Source organism: Copidosoma floridanum, unplaced genomic scaffold (genome assembly GCF_036245765.1).
Source record: "Copidosoma floridanum isolate Cflo_tuat_1 unplaced genomic scaffold, Cflo_Japanese_pri ptg000006l, whole genome shotgun sequence".
Taxonomy (NCBI): Eukaryota; Metazoa; Arthropoda; class Insecta; order Hymenoptera; family Encyrtidae; genus Copidosoma; species Copidosoma floridanum.
In genome coordinates, this window is record NW_028321883.1 from 15,227,473 (window position 1) to 15,243,436 (window position 15,964).

Sequence of the window (15,964 nt, forward strand, 5' to 3'; positions counted from 1 at the left end):
TTATTCGTCTCATGAATTAGTAAAGGCTCCTTGTGCGTACACACTTACGTACGTATACTCATAACACAACACACCGATACAGACCCCAAGAATAATTTCTCCCGGCACGCCTGTAGGCAGTTCTGCGCATCCCTCTCTCTCTCTCTGTGCGATGCTGCAAGAAGGGCGCCTTGTAATTATTACGATGACGCTGCGCCTCGCCTCTACTTGGTTTTTCAAGCTGTTTTTAATACCCTCTCTCTTCCTGTGCTTCTACTCTGCTTTTTCTTTTTTGCATTGTTTGCTGCTCCCGTGTTGGTCTCGGAATAACAGGCGACTCTTACCGCTGCTGTTAACAACAAAATCAAGCTGCTCCACGTAGTTCAACAGAATAGGGGTTGTTGTTTTTTTTTTTTTTATTGTTTTTCAAAAAATCGAATAAATTGAAAAAAAAAGAACAAATTTTGTTTTGCATTTTCAAGCTACCAATTTATTTGTTTCGGTCATTGAAACGATGAAATCTAAAGACAAATACAGGTGTACTATTTACAATTGCTTCGTATTTTGTATTATTATTATTTTTTTTTTTTCAATTATATTATTGCTCAGACATGTCGCACAGCTGCAGAAGACTGTGCAGCGTCGCTCTCGTAAAAATTTACGCGTCTCTAATACGTCCACAAGTGTAAGCACTCGCGTGTGAAAAAACGAACGAGATCTGTGTATGGAAAAAAAAAAAAAAAAAGTAAGGAATGTTTAGATTCACGCGGTCGTCGGTGGCACGCCACCCGGGTAATTCCAGTCCTGTATCTTGGCCGAACCGAAAATCGTGAAGATGGTAAAGGCCAGCAGTTGCGCGACGATGTTTATCCAAAAGGCGATGCGCCAATTAGCGAACGTGTGCTGCGAAGAACAGTGAATTTTGATGAAAAATTCAATCACCTGGAAAAAACAACGCAGCAAACAAATCGAAACTCACCCCTCCTTCCGTCAACACGCCGACCAAGGCGGGCAGAACGAAGGCCGGTATGGTGCCGGGCGTGTTGGTGATGCCCATGAGGATGCCGGCGTAGTTGGGCGCGAGGTCGTTCTGATTGCACAGGTGGCCCACGAAAATGGCCCCGGACGTGACGATGCACAGACAGAGCATGAACACCGTGGCGTTGCGCTCGCACCCGATGTACGCAATTATCAGCAGCAGCGCGCTCGCCGGCAGGCAGCCTGTCAACCACACAAAGCGCACCCGTTTGACACACCCAAGCATTTAAGGGGGAGGAGGAGGGTCGTTTGTATATATTTACTTATGCCCACGGCGACTTTTCGGGCCACGGTCTGCGACCACCACCCCTTCTGTCGGCCGAGGTCCAAAAACTTTCCAAGCAAGGAGTTGACGAAGGCGCCCAACAAGTACGGCATACAGGTTATCGTGGCGTTCTGCAAAAACGCCCAAAGTTATACCCACCCAGCGTCTATATAGTAAAAATATCAAATGAAGCATCGACGTACCGATTTGATGTTGAACCTGAGCATCTTGTTCATGTAGAGGGGCATCTGAGTGAGCAAAAAGTACCAGGTAAAGTTGCCCAGGAAATTGGTAAATATGAGGGCCAAAAAGGGCACCGACGTGAAGATGGCCTTCCACGGCACGTCGACCTTCTTGGACCCGAGGCCGCGATGCCCGTACGAGTTGATCAACAGCTGTCTCTCCTCCTCCGTGATGTACTTCTGCGTCTCGGGATTATCGGCAAAGAACAGGGCAAACACGACGCACCAGATGAACGGCAGGGTGCCGTGTATGTAGAATATCATCTGCCAGCCCATGTAGCTCATGATCCAGCCGGAGGTCAGGATCGAGATGACCGTGCCAATCGACGTACCGGCGTAAATGATGCCCACCCACATGCTCTTCTCCTCGTACACGACCCACTTGCCCACGAGGACGTTGACGATCGGCAGGTTCGCCGCGCTCACCAGGCCCGTGGCGAAGCGCAGGACGTACAGCGCGTAGAGCGAGTCCGCGCAGACCGGCACCAGGAGCGTGAACATGGCGTTGAAGAACACGCAGATCAACAGCACCCACTTTGTGTTGAAGCTTTAAAAATGGGAAATCGGCGCCCGTGATTAATCGCCTATATGGACCAGTTTTTGAAAAATTCGTCTCGACCGGGATAAACTGCCCGCGCTACTCGCTTTCTCCGTGTTTTTTCACCCAATAGAGCAGCTGGTAATATTTTATCGCGCAGTTGTCCACGATGGTATTTGCATAGCTTCGTGCAAAAAAAAAAAAAAAAAAAAGAAAGAAACGGCAATAAAAAAGAATAAAATGTAACTTTCAAGCGTCAGCAATTACATCGGGTTAACGGTCGTAACGCAACACACGCCAAATCAGGGTCACTCGAGGTTATATTTATGGCCAAGCAAGTCGTGTACGCGCTTAGAAACGGCTGTGTGTGTGTGTGTAGCGTCACGCGCGAGCGCTCCGGTATCGGATGTATTTCGCGAGCTGCACGGGTGCACCTGTTAAAAGTCGGCGCGGCGCATATTTTTTGTGTTTCTCAGCACAATGAGCGGGTGCGTGTTGTGTTGTGTACCCACCGATCGGCAAAGTATCCGGAGGGAAACATGCCGACGAGGTAGCCGACGAAGTAGTAGCTGACGAGGAGGCCCTGCTCGACGGGGCTCCAGTCGTAGGGCCCGTCTATGTCCGGGGCTCCGTCGCTGTTGACGTACGCCGGGCACTGGTTGACCTCCGCCGTGGCGTTGCCCTTCTTTGACTTTACCATGCCGATTATGGCTGTTGCCATGTTAGTTTTCAAACCGTAGATTATCATGTTGGCGATGCACAGCATCAAAGCGAAGACGAAGCGCACGTACTTTACTGTAAACCCATGTCATGGTCATTGCCTTTTTTTTTTGTTCAATAGTTCATTGTCATCGGGAAAAGAGGCTAATATTTTTAGTCAAACTCAATCGTTAATAGCTTTAGTTTAAACATAATTTCAGGCACCAGTTTTACGTTTATCTATTAGTGATAAATATTATCAATTCATTACGAGTTATCAGATCCAGGTATCTATAAATTTTATAAATAAATTGTAATCCTGCGTTGTAGTTTTTTTTTTTTCGTCCCTTAAATGTAATTTAACAACAGACGTTTTCCAGCAGAAAAAAAAAAAACATCAAACAATGTATAAGAAAAATAGTGTCAAAGTCATTTTTGAGCATTTGAATATTTATTTGGATATACTTGGTTGTTAATTTTCAACCCTCCTCACCGATTACCGCCAAAATGCGCGCAACAGCAAGCCCTTCGACCCCATTCTCGGAACTCGTTAACCCCCACAGGTCGAGCAACTTTCCATAGCCATACCGATTGCACCCGAATCGTCAAAACGAAATCGAAAAACCCATTCCCCGAGACCCCCCAAATTATCGTCGATTAGCTCGCTCCACCGAGGCAGGAGCAAAACAAAAAAAATCAATAACCAATCAGCGATCAAATTTGATCCGGCGAATCATTGTATATGTATATAGAAGCGCGTTGTCGTTACAATACTCACTCATTTTGGCTGATGTGAAAGGAAAAAAGACGCAAAGAAAATAAACGCCGATGACCAGCTCTCGGGCGCGTGTGTGCACCGGTGTGTATCAACCACTGCTGCGGACGAGGTAAAATCTTATTCGATCATCCGGTAATAAGGACAGTAACGCTGCCGCGCGTCAGCCGTCGTCGTCGTCTTCCACGTTGATTTTGTCCTATCGGCATCGAATGGGAGGTTAGCGTGCCAGCTGCTTCTTCTGTTGCTGTTGGCGATTAAAAAATAAAAATAAAAGAGGAGTGCTCTTTACTGTTTATCTTTTTTTTTTTTTTTCCTTCGTTGCTGTTGGTTCGGTCAAGTGAGGCTCTTTTGAATGTATTTTTATACTTTCTGCAACATAAAAATTAAAAACGTTGTTGTTTGTCATTCATTTCGTACATCGTAAAATAATAATTTTTTTTTCCGAGTGTGTTTTCTACACCGTATTATAGTCATGAATTTTAACAACAGATGTATATATATATATATATATATATATGTGTAGTTGTTGGAAGTAGGTGAGCGCGTCGCGTTATCTATTACACAACTTGAGAGGCGCTCAAGTTAATTTTCTTACGTTTTGTGAAAGGTGAATGTCATTTATTTCAAAAGACCGATAATTTGCTGTTTTTTATCCTTGACCGAGGCCACCAACGTTTATTGGTACATTTGGCCTTTGTTATTCATAAATTGTATCCGTTTTATGAATTCGCGTAAAAATGTTTTAACTCTTTGTTTGAAAAATCACTGAACGCGAATTGACGTTATCTAATTTCGCTTGTAAAATATGAAAAGCTCGTTAAGTCGCTGTACGTACAAATTTTATCGTCAGTCTTATTACCTGGCAAAAATTATATGACGCGAAAGCATCGAAGCCAGTAAATTTATCATCCGCAATCGAAATAATCTTTTTACCGTGATTCCTTCACGCGTCGCGTTAAATCAACTAAAATTTTATTATTTAATAACCATCCTGATTGATTAAACAGTCTTGCTTGGTGGTAAAACTCCTGGCGTCTTTGTGTGCAAAACCGAGCCGCGAGATCGCTCCGAAATCCAAAATTTACCTTCCATCCAGTACCCGCTAAGAGTCGAGATCCATTTACCAAAGTGCCTGAAAACCAAGTATCACATTGCCGAACAAATTTGCCAACCACTTGACCCATCAAATCCAAAAATCACTTTACTTGCCGGGCATAAAAAAAAAGACAATATCCCTAGCGCTAAACGAAAACAAATTCCTCGCCCCCACCCCTCCCCCGACAAAAGCCGATGACTTTTTGAAATGTTTGCCCTCCGCTAAATTATTCCGTCAGCGACGTACGAACACACGGACGTACCTCCTCCTCCTCCGGCGCGTATTAAAATTCAAGTTATTCGACGACACCCGTCCTACTCCTCTTTTTTTTTTTTTTTTTTTTTTTTTTTTTTTTTTTTTTTTTTGTTTGCTCGAGAACTTTGGAGATAAGGACGTATACATTCCGTTCGATTGGCGGAGATGCTTTTATTCCTCGATTTATGCGGCGAACTTTGGATTATCGCTGCAAGCCGCTCACTTATCAAAAAGCCTACAACGAAATCAAGCGGTGCAACGTTCCTCATCGTGCACTCGTTGTTTTCCCCCTCGAGTTTATCGAAAAACACTGTACTCGCTCTTTTGGTACGCATGTTAACGCTACGAGAGGTAGATTAATGGTCACTACGAGGGGAATAATTGGCGATAGAGTTGCGTTTCGTAAAACCGGAGGCTCGAGCGACTACGTCACTGTTTTTTTATGGCGGGAACTGATAATTAAGTTGATCTCTTTCTCTCTTCTCTTTGGTTTTGTTAGCGTAACAACTGTGCAAAAACGATGATAACTGTCGGTCTATCGCGGCAAGTGCCTTTTCTACCGGAGACCGCTGCGTGTAGGAAGGACGGAGAGTGACTGACTTTTCGCTCGCTGTGATGATTTCACGTTGTTATCTGTTAGATAATTTTTGGGGTGACGTATCGTCGCGATGATCATGTCTCTTTCCAATGACACGGTTGTTCGATAAGATTGGCGCAATGGATTCGTCGATACATTTGAATGACTGTTGTCGCATTGGTTTAGTAATGATTGGTTATTAACTCGTGTTTTTTTTTTGTTTTTTGTTTTTTTTTCGCTAAATTATGTAAAGGAACGCGTGCCAATTACATTATGTGCAACTGAGAGTGCAGTTTTAAAAATAAATCGATGCGCAGATGATGAATTTATATTGTATGCTGCCGACCTTCGGTGGACGGGAATTAAGAAATTTTAACATATTTTTAATTAGTTAATTACGTTTTACGTGCCTACGTGTGAATGAGCATCAGGTGAGGGAAAATTTGCTGTGAAAACGTAATGTGTTTTCGCAGAGTAAGCGAAATTACGTATGGGCGCGTTAATTAAATTGAGAAAAGCACGAATAAAATTATCTCGCGTTTTCAACCATGTAATAAAGTGCGTGGAGTAGAGGTAATATGAAAAATAGGAAATCCTTTTTTTTTTTTTCGGCAGGTTTTAATAAACTTTTAACGGGATATGATAAGTATGTGGGTCCTTGCGCGCACTTTTAATTAATTAAACCGAGCAGTGAGAACGTACACGTGCATTGGTACCTTTTAACACCCGCAGCTAATGACTCGGTAATTATTTTCGTTCCGAAAAATCGTAGCATCGTATATATATATATATATATATATATATATATATATATATATATATATATATATATATATATATATATATAGGTATACCGATGAAATTGTAGATTCAATTGGTTACCGGTTATGTAATATTACCATCTAATTGATAAACGTCGCAAAAGATAACGCAGTAATGGCCATTATTTTGTTAAGTATGCAACGTTATGAACTGATCAATAATAAATATTAAACAACAAGGTCGATCTTTGGAATGGATATAGCTACGTTGAATCGAATCACCTGTAATGAAAAAAGGTCATGCACGAATTTTCATTTGGAAAAACCTGTTTAATATTCAAAGATAATACTACTTGTATACACTTATTGATGAAAATAACGAACGTTGCACCCATGGAACAATAACCCAAAGAGATTCGGTGGGATCATATACACAAGACCCTACCCCCTTATTCCCAACACACATGATACATGCAAAAAAAAACAAAAAAAAAAACCAAAGGAGACTATACACATGGCATGCCGTAAAAATGTATCGCGGCTCACCTCCGCCTCGGCGTCGTCGTATATTATATTCCGCGGGAGAGAGGCCGCGGTCACCGCAGCGCAGTTCTATACGCTGCTCTGGAGGAAGAGAGAAAGAGAGAGAACGTTTAATGCAAAGGAGCCTTCCGAGAAACGCGAGCCCTCCACCTTTGCCTGCTCGTGTTCTCTTCCCTGCTTTTATCCGACTTGGCTTTCCTTCTCGTACGGTTACACCGCGAGTTGGTAACACAAGCAGAATGAATGGGTGTTCATACATATGTACATACCTACGCTAGTGCTATTGGATTGTTAATTGTTCGGGAAAAGCTTGTGGGCCCCGCATGTAATGTGTACAATTGCAAATAACTCCCGTGTGACGTGCCCGCGCAAAAATATCGTCCTTTTATTTCTCGTGTATTGGTACAAAGATGATGGGATTACTTTCATTCGTATCGCACTCCACCTTTTTCTAATCCGCCCTATCTGCCCGCGATATCAGCCGATACATTGTGTACAATCACGGGGAGGGCCGGAATCTCGTCTATATGTATTTTTTTTCATTCTCGACATTAATATCCATCACCAGCTAGCACTACGTATACGCGTATAGCATGTATCGAGGGTTGTACCAATGGGCGCATCGTTACGCTGCACTTTCGGCTCGTAACCAATTTTGATGGTACGGTACCCCACGCCCGTTTGGTGTACACGTAGGTACGCACGTATCCGGTTTTTCATAAAAAAAATTACAGGTATACTCGTATAGGCGATAAGACAAAAGCCGTGACTCTAATTATTCATGTATATGTGTATATACGTTCGTTGCGTGTATAGTGGCTCGCCACGTGCTCGTACACCTATATACATGATATTATACGGTGCTGATCGGTCGGTTTACCCACGATGGTTTTGGGAGGGAAGGGAGTGATTATTCCGGATGGATTGAATTTCTAATCTGACTTTCCGGTGGGTTTTGAAACTTTTGTTTTTCACCATGAGATTTTCTATACGATTTATTATTCATGTACAGGTAAGCACTTTTGGATCTGTAACTGTCATTCGTTGTGTTTGCCCATTTGGTTTTTTTTTGTTTTTTTTTTTTTTTTTTTTTTTTTTTCTTTTTTACGTAAGTATTTGTGAATTTTTATTCCAATCGTAAAAGAATAATAAAATGCCTGGATTCAGTACCTACGCTCTTTTCGTCATTATTTTTTATTTACGCCAAGTAATAAAGAGTACTACGTGAATGCATTCATCACAACAGTAAGTACCAAAAACATATTGTAAATGTCACCAGGAGTGTAATAGATAAAAAAAAAAAAAAAAGTTGCGCAACTTACGCGAGGACGAGGAAACCGGAAGCTGCAACCGCTCAATTCAGGGCAATTAAAACGTGTCGCGTGTTTTTTTTCACGTAATAAGCGCGCGTACGTATAATTCACACAGTCGCTGGTCACCGGCTACACTAAAAATTAGGTGTCCCGAGCTCGTGAGACCCACGACAATTTTTTCGTGGCGGCGCGATCGTCGGCTCTCTGCAGTTGCGGACACATCCAAGCGCGCGACTGACTCGTATTTTGATTATTGGATGCCTTTACCGACGCTTGCGTTATTGATTGGGTAGGGTTCGATGTATAAAAAGTCGACGATTAATGGAGAGGAGAAAACAATACGTGGGAGCCTCCGCGCGTGTGTGATTGGCTGAGCTTGTGTGAAAAAAAAACAAAAAAAAACATTGATGATTAAGTGATTCGGATAACGAGCCAGATTATTAAGTGAAAAATTGTGTGCTTATGTTTAAACAGTCCATTTGGTAGGTTTATAAGAGCCGAATGGAGTATCTGTTTTGTTGTATTTTTAAAATTATTTTCAAACGACAACGCAACGTTATTTTTAGTTTTTTAATTAGTATACTCTATGATGATGAAAAAAAAAGCAAAATTCCAGAGTAGTGTATTCGATGGAATCATCAGAAAGAACATAAAATGTGATTCCCGATAGTAAGCAGTTGCTCCACGCATCGATGCAACCTTATTTGAAATTCTCGTTGAAAATAAGAGGGAGAGAAAGCGCGTATGAGCTGTTTGGGTGTCAAAATAGTAACGGGCCTCGGACTATTATACTGCCCTCACTTATCAGATCCAATTTGTATTCTTATCTCTACCCACCGTTTCCTTCGGCAGGCGAGTTAATTTATCTTTGAATGGTAACAACAACAATCTTATCTGCACGACTGCAGGCACCGACCGAAAATATAAATATAGAGTGGGATGAAAAAAAAAAAAAAAGAGAGAAATAAATAATAAATGGCAGCTGCTGAAGTTGCGACTATACGACGAGACGAGCTGATTGAACGTGATGGAAAGGAGCCAGGGAGCTTCGTTAGCACCAATGACGAGTGGCAAACGTCTTTTTTTTCGTCTCGCCCGCGATGACAATGCCGAGCCTCCGGAAAAGAGAGACGCGTATAGAGCGATGATTGCTCGATTCGCTACACGAATGTGGAGGCGTCATTGGCGCGCGTTGATTTTTCGGAAGAGTCGAGAGGAGAGGGGAACACGCATTCGAGTGCTAAGCGGCTTGCTTCGATTGGGCGTGAGACGAACGACTGGACAAACAAATTGGCATCACTTGCGCACAAATTAGTTATCAATGAACACGCAGACGAGATGTTCTTTTTTTTTATCATTTCTTCGTATACATTGAAAGTAATCCACGAATGCTCATTCCACCCACGACGAATTCAATTACCCGAGTGATTGCGATTTTCATGTGGCAGGTGGCTTAACCCCGCTGCCTCGTTAGAGTCGCGTGTACCGTTGCCCATCGCTGCATTAACCGCGAAAATGAACAAAAAAAAAAACAGTATAGCCGTCGAGCCGGGGGCGAAAAACAAATCGGATACTTTTCGCGGGCACTCGAGCTTTGCACAATGCGAGGATGAGCAGGTGTTGGGCTCGCAAAGAGGAAGGAAAAAAATACTTTCTCGGACCTCCTATAAACAATGGCCCGCATCTTCTTCCTGCTTCGCCCCCTTCGGTGCACTTCTTCATCTTTCTCCCCCCTTCTCTCTCGTATACTCATAACGCACGCTCCATCTCTCGCAGCCACCCACGAATCTAGTGCACACCAGGACTGGGAGCCTTGTTTATCTATACATACCCCTCCCGAGCTTTCGCTCTTTCTCTTTCATTGTGTCGATGTTAATCCACGCGCACTCGGAGTTTTGGCTCTCTCTTTTTCCGGAGATAAGAGGAAAACTGGGCCACGCGGATGGATGTACATTGTTCGCCGTTGGCCCTATTCCGCGGCTGATGAGTACATGGCAACTGTGGCGTGACTCCTTCGATCTTCGGTAGGGGAGAAAAATAAGAAAAGGTGCATACATTGCCTCACGGAGTATAGGGCCATTGTTTGGACGAGTTTGTTGCGAGCAAAGTTATATTTTGGTCCCCCTTGACGCAGGTATATTATCCTCGAGCGAAACGTAATCAAAAAAATAATTACGCAATCGGGCGTACGAAAACACGAATCCTCGGCATAGATATAATATCAGCTAAGCCCTTTGGCGACCGAAATTTCGCCGCTGTCACGCAGCCAATTAACCGAGCGGAGCTCTCCATACACATTGACGTACACGCGGGCTCTCGTGGCAATCAACAAGCTACTACGTGGTGCAAAAATCGACTTTACCGCGACGCATATTTATATATACTATGCACAAGGGAACACGCATGATAGTGACGAGTCGTCGTCGAAGGGTTGTATATGTGCCGTGAATGCACCTTCGTTAGGTCTCCCTCGTCTTTCGGCCCAGTCACGATGAGGAGCCGTTGCCAAAGCCACACAACGCCGGACTTGGGATTCAGGATTAATGAAGCCCCGAATAATAGTAGGTGACGGGGTGCACCTACCTGTACCTCACACACATATGTATACACATATACGCATACCTCGTATTATACATTATGAATAGGAGGGCGCGATACATTTCGCGAGCCCGTCCACGTTATCGCCGTGTCACGCTTTCGGGGAACTTTGAGGCGAAATTTTTTTCAATGCATATATGTATATACATATTCAATTTCAAGAAGAAAAAGCCCTCCACACCCCGTACTCTTTCGGGGACGTGCCGTTACGAAATTAATGAGATGCGCTCGGGGAGAAGTTTCTCGATTCCGCGCGCCCCTTCAACTTCCGTCCCGCTTGTAATACACTATACACAGGCAGAGAGAGTATAGGTATTTGTGTGTACGTGCGAGGGCACATCCTCCAATTTTAATTATCAATCCTCATAATCTGGAGCCTCGACACGGCGACATACATATAATGTACACACAGAAAGAGAGAGAGAGAGAGAATAGGTATAAGCACACGTAACACACTGCACCAGAGAGCCACCACCTACACGTTCCATTTCCAGCTTTGTCGAGCACTGCACGCGGAGATCGTCTCCTCCTCCCTCGCGCGCGTGTGCAGTCGTCATTGCGTACAGCGGTACACAGCAGCGACGAGGAGGACGATAACGAGGACATCTTGTAGCCGAGGACTAACAAGACGCGAGTGTCGCGCAGCTTCTCTCTTGCCCGCATGTATACCTTGTATATATACGTACAGTATAGTGGAGCAAGTACAGCGGCAACCGAGCGCTATCGCGATGTGCAAGGGTGTACAACGACAACGACGCGTTGCATCATAAATGCAAGTAGTCTGTACACCCACGGCTGCTATCCTAGTACTATATGTATATATACGTGCTGTACAGCACTCCTGCTTTCATATAACAAATGTGCTTAGTTAGCGTCGCGTGGTGGGCCCTCCCTTACTAACGTTGGGCTTTTGCTGTTACTTCTATGTGTATACGTATATGTATATGTGTATTACGCTAAGGAAGGGAGGGAGGAGAGGATAGATAGTCGGGGGGCACGGCACGACGAGGATGAGGAGTCGCGATTATTATAATGAGGCGCGAATTCTGTCGAGATGAGGCTTCAACTCGCTTCGTGCGCGTCTATTTGTTGTAGCTTTTTGCTCTTATTTTTTTTTTTTTTTTTTTTTTTTTCATCTTCCAGCTACTGGTTCATCAAAACTGACGCTTATACAGCCGAGGGATGCGTGTCTCCGATGGGGCCGAAGATACAAGAGGTTTCGCGTTTAAAACGTCGCTCGAGCGATAATAGCAGAGTGACGGAGATACACACACCCCTTCGGAGAAAGTCCTCGAGTACCAGTTCATTGGCAATGAAAGCGAACAACAAAATAAACGGGTAAAATTCTGCCCTTCGTTTGTAAAAAATGATAAATCTCGGGGTCCTCCGGAGGTATGAATATGAATCTCTCGAGGAGGTGCACGTCCTCGCGTCTTCGTGGCCGAGGAAGCGACGAATAAACGAGGGACATGAGAGAGAGAGAGAGAGAGTGGGTCCGATTCCCGTCGTCAATACACGCGACACTCAGCTGATGGTCCTCGCGTGTATACACGTACACACGTGTGCAGTACATGACGACGAAAGACGAGAGTGATTTCCGATAGTGGAAAGGAGAGTATACGTGACACATGTATATATAAATATGCGCATTACAACCGAGAGGGGCACCTCGAGGGCGTCGTCGTGCATTGTTACACTGACAAGTCCGATTCGACCGTTCTTTATAGCTTTTTTTTTTTTTTTTTTCATTTTCGCTTCCACTGTAACTATATAGGTGTATGTGTTTGTCGTTACAAAGCGCATCGGGTTTATGTGCGTTGTGTACAAAAAAATACGTGGCTTGGAGATTATTTTCTTGGATTTGGTTTCGAAGGAAGTATTATAGCGTTTCCATTTGGTCCACTTTGACTATCCAGACGGTTGTAGTCGGGTTTACTGCAATCAACGGTATACTTGAAATATGGACGTAGCGTGACAAGTGTAACGAGGACACGAAAAATCACGTTCCAACTTGAAAATCCATTAGGGCGTATACTATTTTTCGATCCCATGTATTAATACACCCAAGTCCAAGAACACGGTAACGCGTACAGCCGGTCACATAACATATGTACGAAAGAAGGGCGCGTCGCGTATCGTCTCCCTGACGAGTGATATGATCCGCTTAATACACGCCGCGGGCTGCAGGAGCATCAGCCGGACTAAGCCGAGCATTAAACTCCTCTACGTCCCTCGTTTGCTCGTGAAGCCCGTCGATGCCCCTCCCCCCGCGTCCACCTCATGATATTTTAATACGCTAATGCCCGTGCCATTCATATGCGTGTCTCTTCTCTCTTTCTTTCCCCGACGGATTTGGCTTTTTTACTTTTTCCCGGAGATCGGTAGACGAGACGTTATAATACAGGTGCGCGGGGATTAATCGGTATGGGTGTCGTACACGCGACGACAATTTTTTTTTTTTTTCTCTCTCTCCATCGTTACACAAGAGGCTATAACGAGACGCACTGGATTAGGAGACAAACCGAGCGTCGTTAAGCTGATTTATTTACACGAGGATGTACATTTTTGTTTTTCTCTCTCCACGAGTGCCATTAATACAAAGTTTAGCTCGATGACAACGAAGAGACGGTGATTGCGCGTCGCATAGGAAATGATCGCACGGGCGTAGATAATTCGCTTCGAAAATCAAACGGTCGCGTCCAATCGACCAAAAAAAAGCGTGGGCATGGTGCTCACGAGCGAGGGTGTAGCGAAGAAAAAGAAAAAAACGTGGACAAGTGACACCCGTAATGCGATAAAGGGTTTCTCCTCTCGGGCACGGCACACGCACGGGACGGGTGTACCGAGTATATATTTATAACAAAGCCAGGTAAGTTACACCACCGGAGAGCAGCCCTCGCCCACGCCCCATCGAGCTTATACTTATGATGCCTTGCGCGCGTATATCGTATGTACCGGTGCATATCATACGCTGATTGCACAATGGGATTAAGGAGACTCGCTTTCTTATCCCCTGCACATACATACGCGCGTGTCGTCGAAATGTTTGCGCCAAGGGAAATCTGATAAGCCGGCCTTTTGCGACTGAAAGTATACGTGTGTGTGTGTGTATAATACCTTGTAGATTATTGTCTGGCATTAACTCTTCGTATCTGCACCCTATGTACTCCCCCTGTCTCGTGATTGTACTCCGGCGGTGGCTTTGAAAACGAGCGTCCGTCCCTGCGGACTGTACATCCAAGGGAGTGTTAAGGTTTCAAGTTTAGAGCGTGTTTTATGGTTTCGTATGGTGGTAAATTTATCGAATCGACGTTTCATCAACTATACATTCAGGGAGCCCTGTTATTTTTTATGATTGACACAAGAGGATATAGAGCCCTGTAATCTTCCTGTGTTGATTTTTTTTTCTTTTTCATTGTTGGTTCAACATATCAAGTGATCTATACTTGCTTGTTTATCACATTTCTTTGGTGTTGTTTTTAAGCAAGTATTATACATCAATTGTAACTTACAGTTGCGTCTACAGAAATGCTTTATTGTGTTTCAAACGTTGTCCCATCATCTTTTTTTTTATCAGATTGTAAAAGTTTAATCCGTTGATTATTCTAAAATAAAACACGTATAAGCCACGCGTTTGCGTCATGTCCGTAATTACGCCTAAAAGGTTGTAAAGCAAGCGTGAATTGTGCGCTTTGACGATACACCTTTGACTTTTCAGAAACTGGTATGTTAGACCGAGACACACTCGTTGCACCTATACGGCTTTCACCTGTCGGAGGAAGAAATTAAGTTGCCGCTCACCGGTAATTTATTTTCGTACCCATATTCAAACGCGCAAGATAAAATAAGCGTCTATTTACATAATGCGGTGCATAATATATACATATATACGCATGAGTACGTGTTTGTTGTAAATAGCACGCAGCCAAGAAGTAATGGTATGCAAATATTATTTTAATCGCACGCATTATCGCTTTGCATTACTCGGGCAATTTACACGGTTGTAGAGAGTTAACATTCTTCTCCCGTGTGTACAAATACCCCAGGAGCCGATAAACATTTGTCACCTCGGGTGTATCGGAAAATTTTCTTCATTCACTTGTTACGAGGAAAGTGAATGCCCAAATGAAACCAAGTAAAGGAAAGAAAAAGGACCCTGCAAACTTGAAGGAACGAATGGGGGCAGGCTATGGTGGATTCCACCGGAGATGCAGAAACGAGGACTGCACCTTCCCGTGGCGCGATGTATACACACATACGCAAGCGAGGGATTAGCGAGATAAAAGTTTGTCGTATATTAAAGGACATTTTACCCCTTCGTCCTAGCCGTTTGTGCGATGAATGTGCACCGATATAAGCGTGTGCCTCAGTTGGCGAGTTCGTGACTGCGACGATACTTTTATTAAGACGATCGTAAATACTCGAGAGGACTTCCCATAGGATGTGAGACTGTACATTTCTCAGGTATCTGCTCGCGAGAGATCACTATATTCTTACAATTAGGTATGGTGCAAGTTCCATCTTGAGTATGGATTATATTTTTTACTCTATAGTTTTTGTGAATTGGATCACACTTTTTTGGAGCTGCAACGAGCGACAACTTTTAAGGACTAAGTTGCGTATTTCGCGCTTTCTGCGGGTCCGTGCAAGGATTTATACACCTTCACGATTCCTCGGCCTGTTTGGTCAACAGTATAAATAAGTTTTATTCTCAGTCTCAAAGGAGAACTCGAGGAGTGGTTGTATCAATGCATAAAAATGTTCTTAAAACAAAAGCAAGTGCATGTATACACATACCTGAGAGCGGAATGAAAAAATGATGTAGCGAGCTCAGCCGAGAGATGGCCAGATAAGGCAAAGGGGATTCTTGAAATGTTTGCCAATGGGTCGCGGGGAACAGGAAAAAATCGCCCCGAAGAACGGGAGATAAGATTTATTTATTTTCGTTAATTTTAATTTATGCATCCGTAGTAGTCGCGGTCGACGTGAAAGCACTGTACTCTTGCGTCGATCTTATCTGTAATTTCGAACGAATACGAGTGCAATAAAATAAAAAAATAAAAAAAATGAAAAAATGAAATTTCTTTTTCTCGATCGTGTATCATCAATTTATTGCTTTGGCGAACACAATGGCATCGACACATTGTCCGCTGTCGTGTATCGGTAGTGCCTGTAGGTCCACGAAGAACAAAACTGAAGCAAAAAAAAAAAAAAAAAAAAAAAAGATAGAAAGAGGAGGGAAAATTGTCTCGTACCACAGCGTCGTAAGTACCATCTAAGAT

The 15,964-nt window shown here is 43.6% G+C and overlaps 1 protein-coding gene across 2 annotated transcripts in view; it reads right to left on the bottom strand.

Annotated features, from left to right (window-relative positions):
* Positions 1 to 697: 697 nt before the first annotated feature.
* The window catches only part of LOC106638643 (sialin-like), a 35,877-nt gene continuing 20,610 nt past the window's right edge, over positions 698 to 15,964 (bottom strand). Inside the window, exons 1-7 of one of the 2 annotated variants that reach the window (XM_014351913.2) lie at positions 8,094 to 8,141; positions 3,540 to 3,908; positions 2,575 to 2,857; positions 1,486 to 2,071; positions 1,281 to 1,413; positions 959 to 1,200; positions 698 to 882 (exon numbers count right to left, since the gene is read on the bottom strand). In XM_014351913.2, coding sequence (XP_014207399.2) covers positions 742 to 882; positions 959 to 1,200; positions 1,281 to 1,413; positions 1,486 to 2,071; positions 2,575 to 2,857; positions 3,540 to 3,543 — 1,389 coding nt within the window. In that variant the 5' untranslated portion in view covers positions 3,544 to 3,908; positions 8,094 to 8,141 and the 3' untranslated portion in view covers positions 698 to 741. Of the gene's footprint in view, positions 883 to 958; positions 1,201 to 1,280; positions 1,414 to 1,485; positions 2,072 to 2,574; positions 2,858 to 3,539; positions 3,909 to 8,093; positions 8,142 to 15,964 lie in introns of those variants that run through there. The other variant, XM_089598440.1, reaches the window with a different exon arrangement.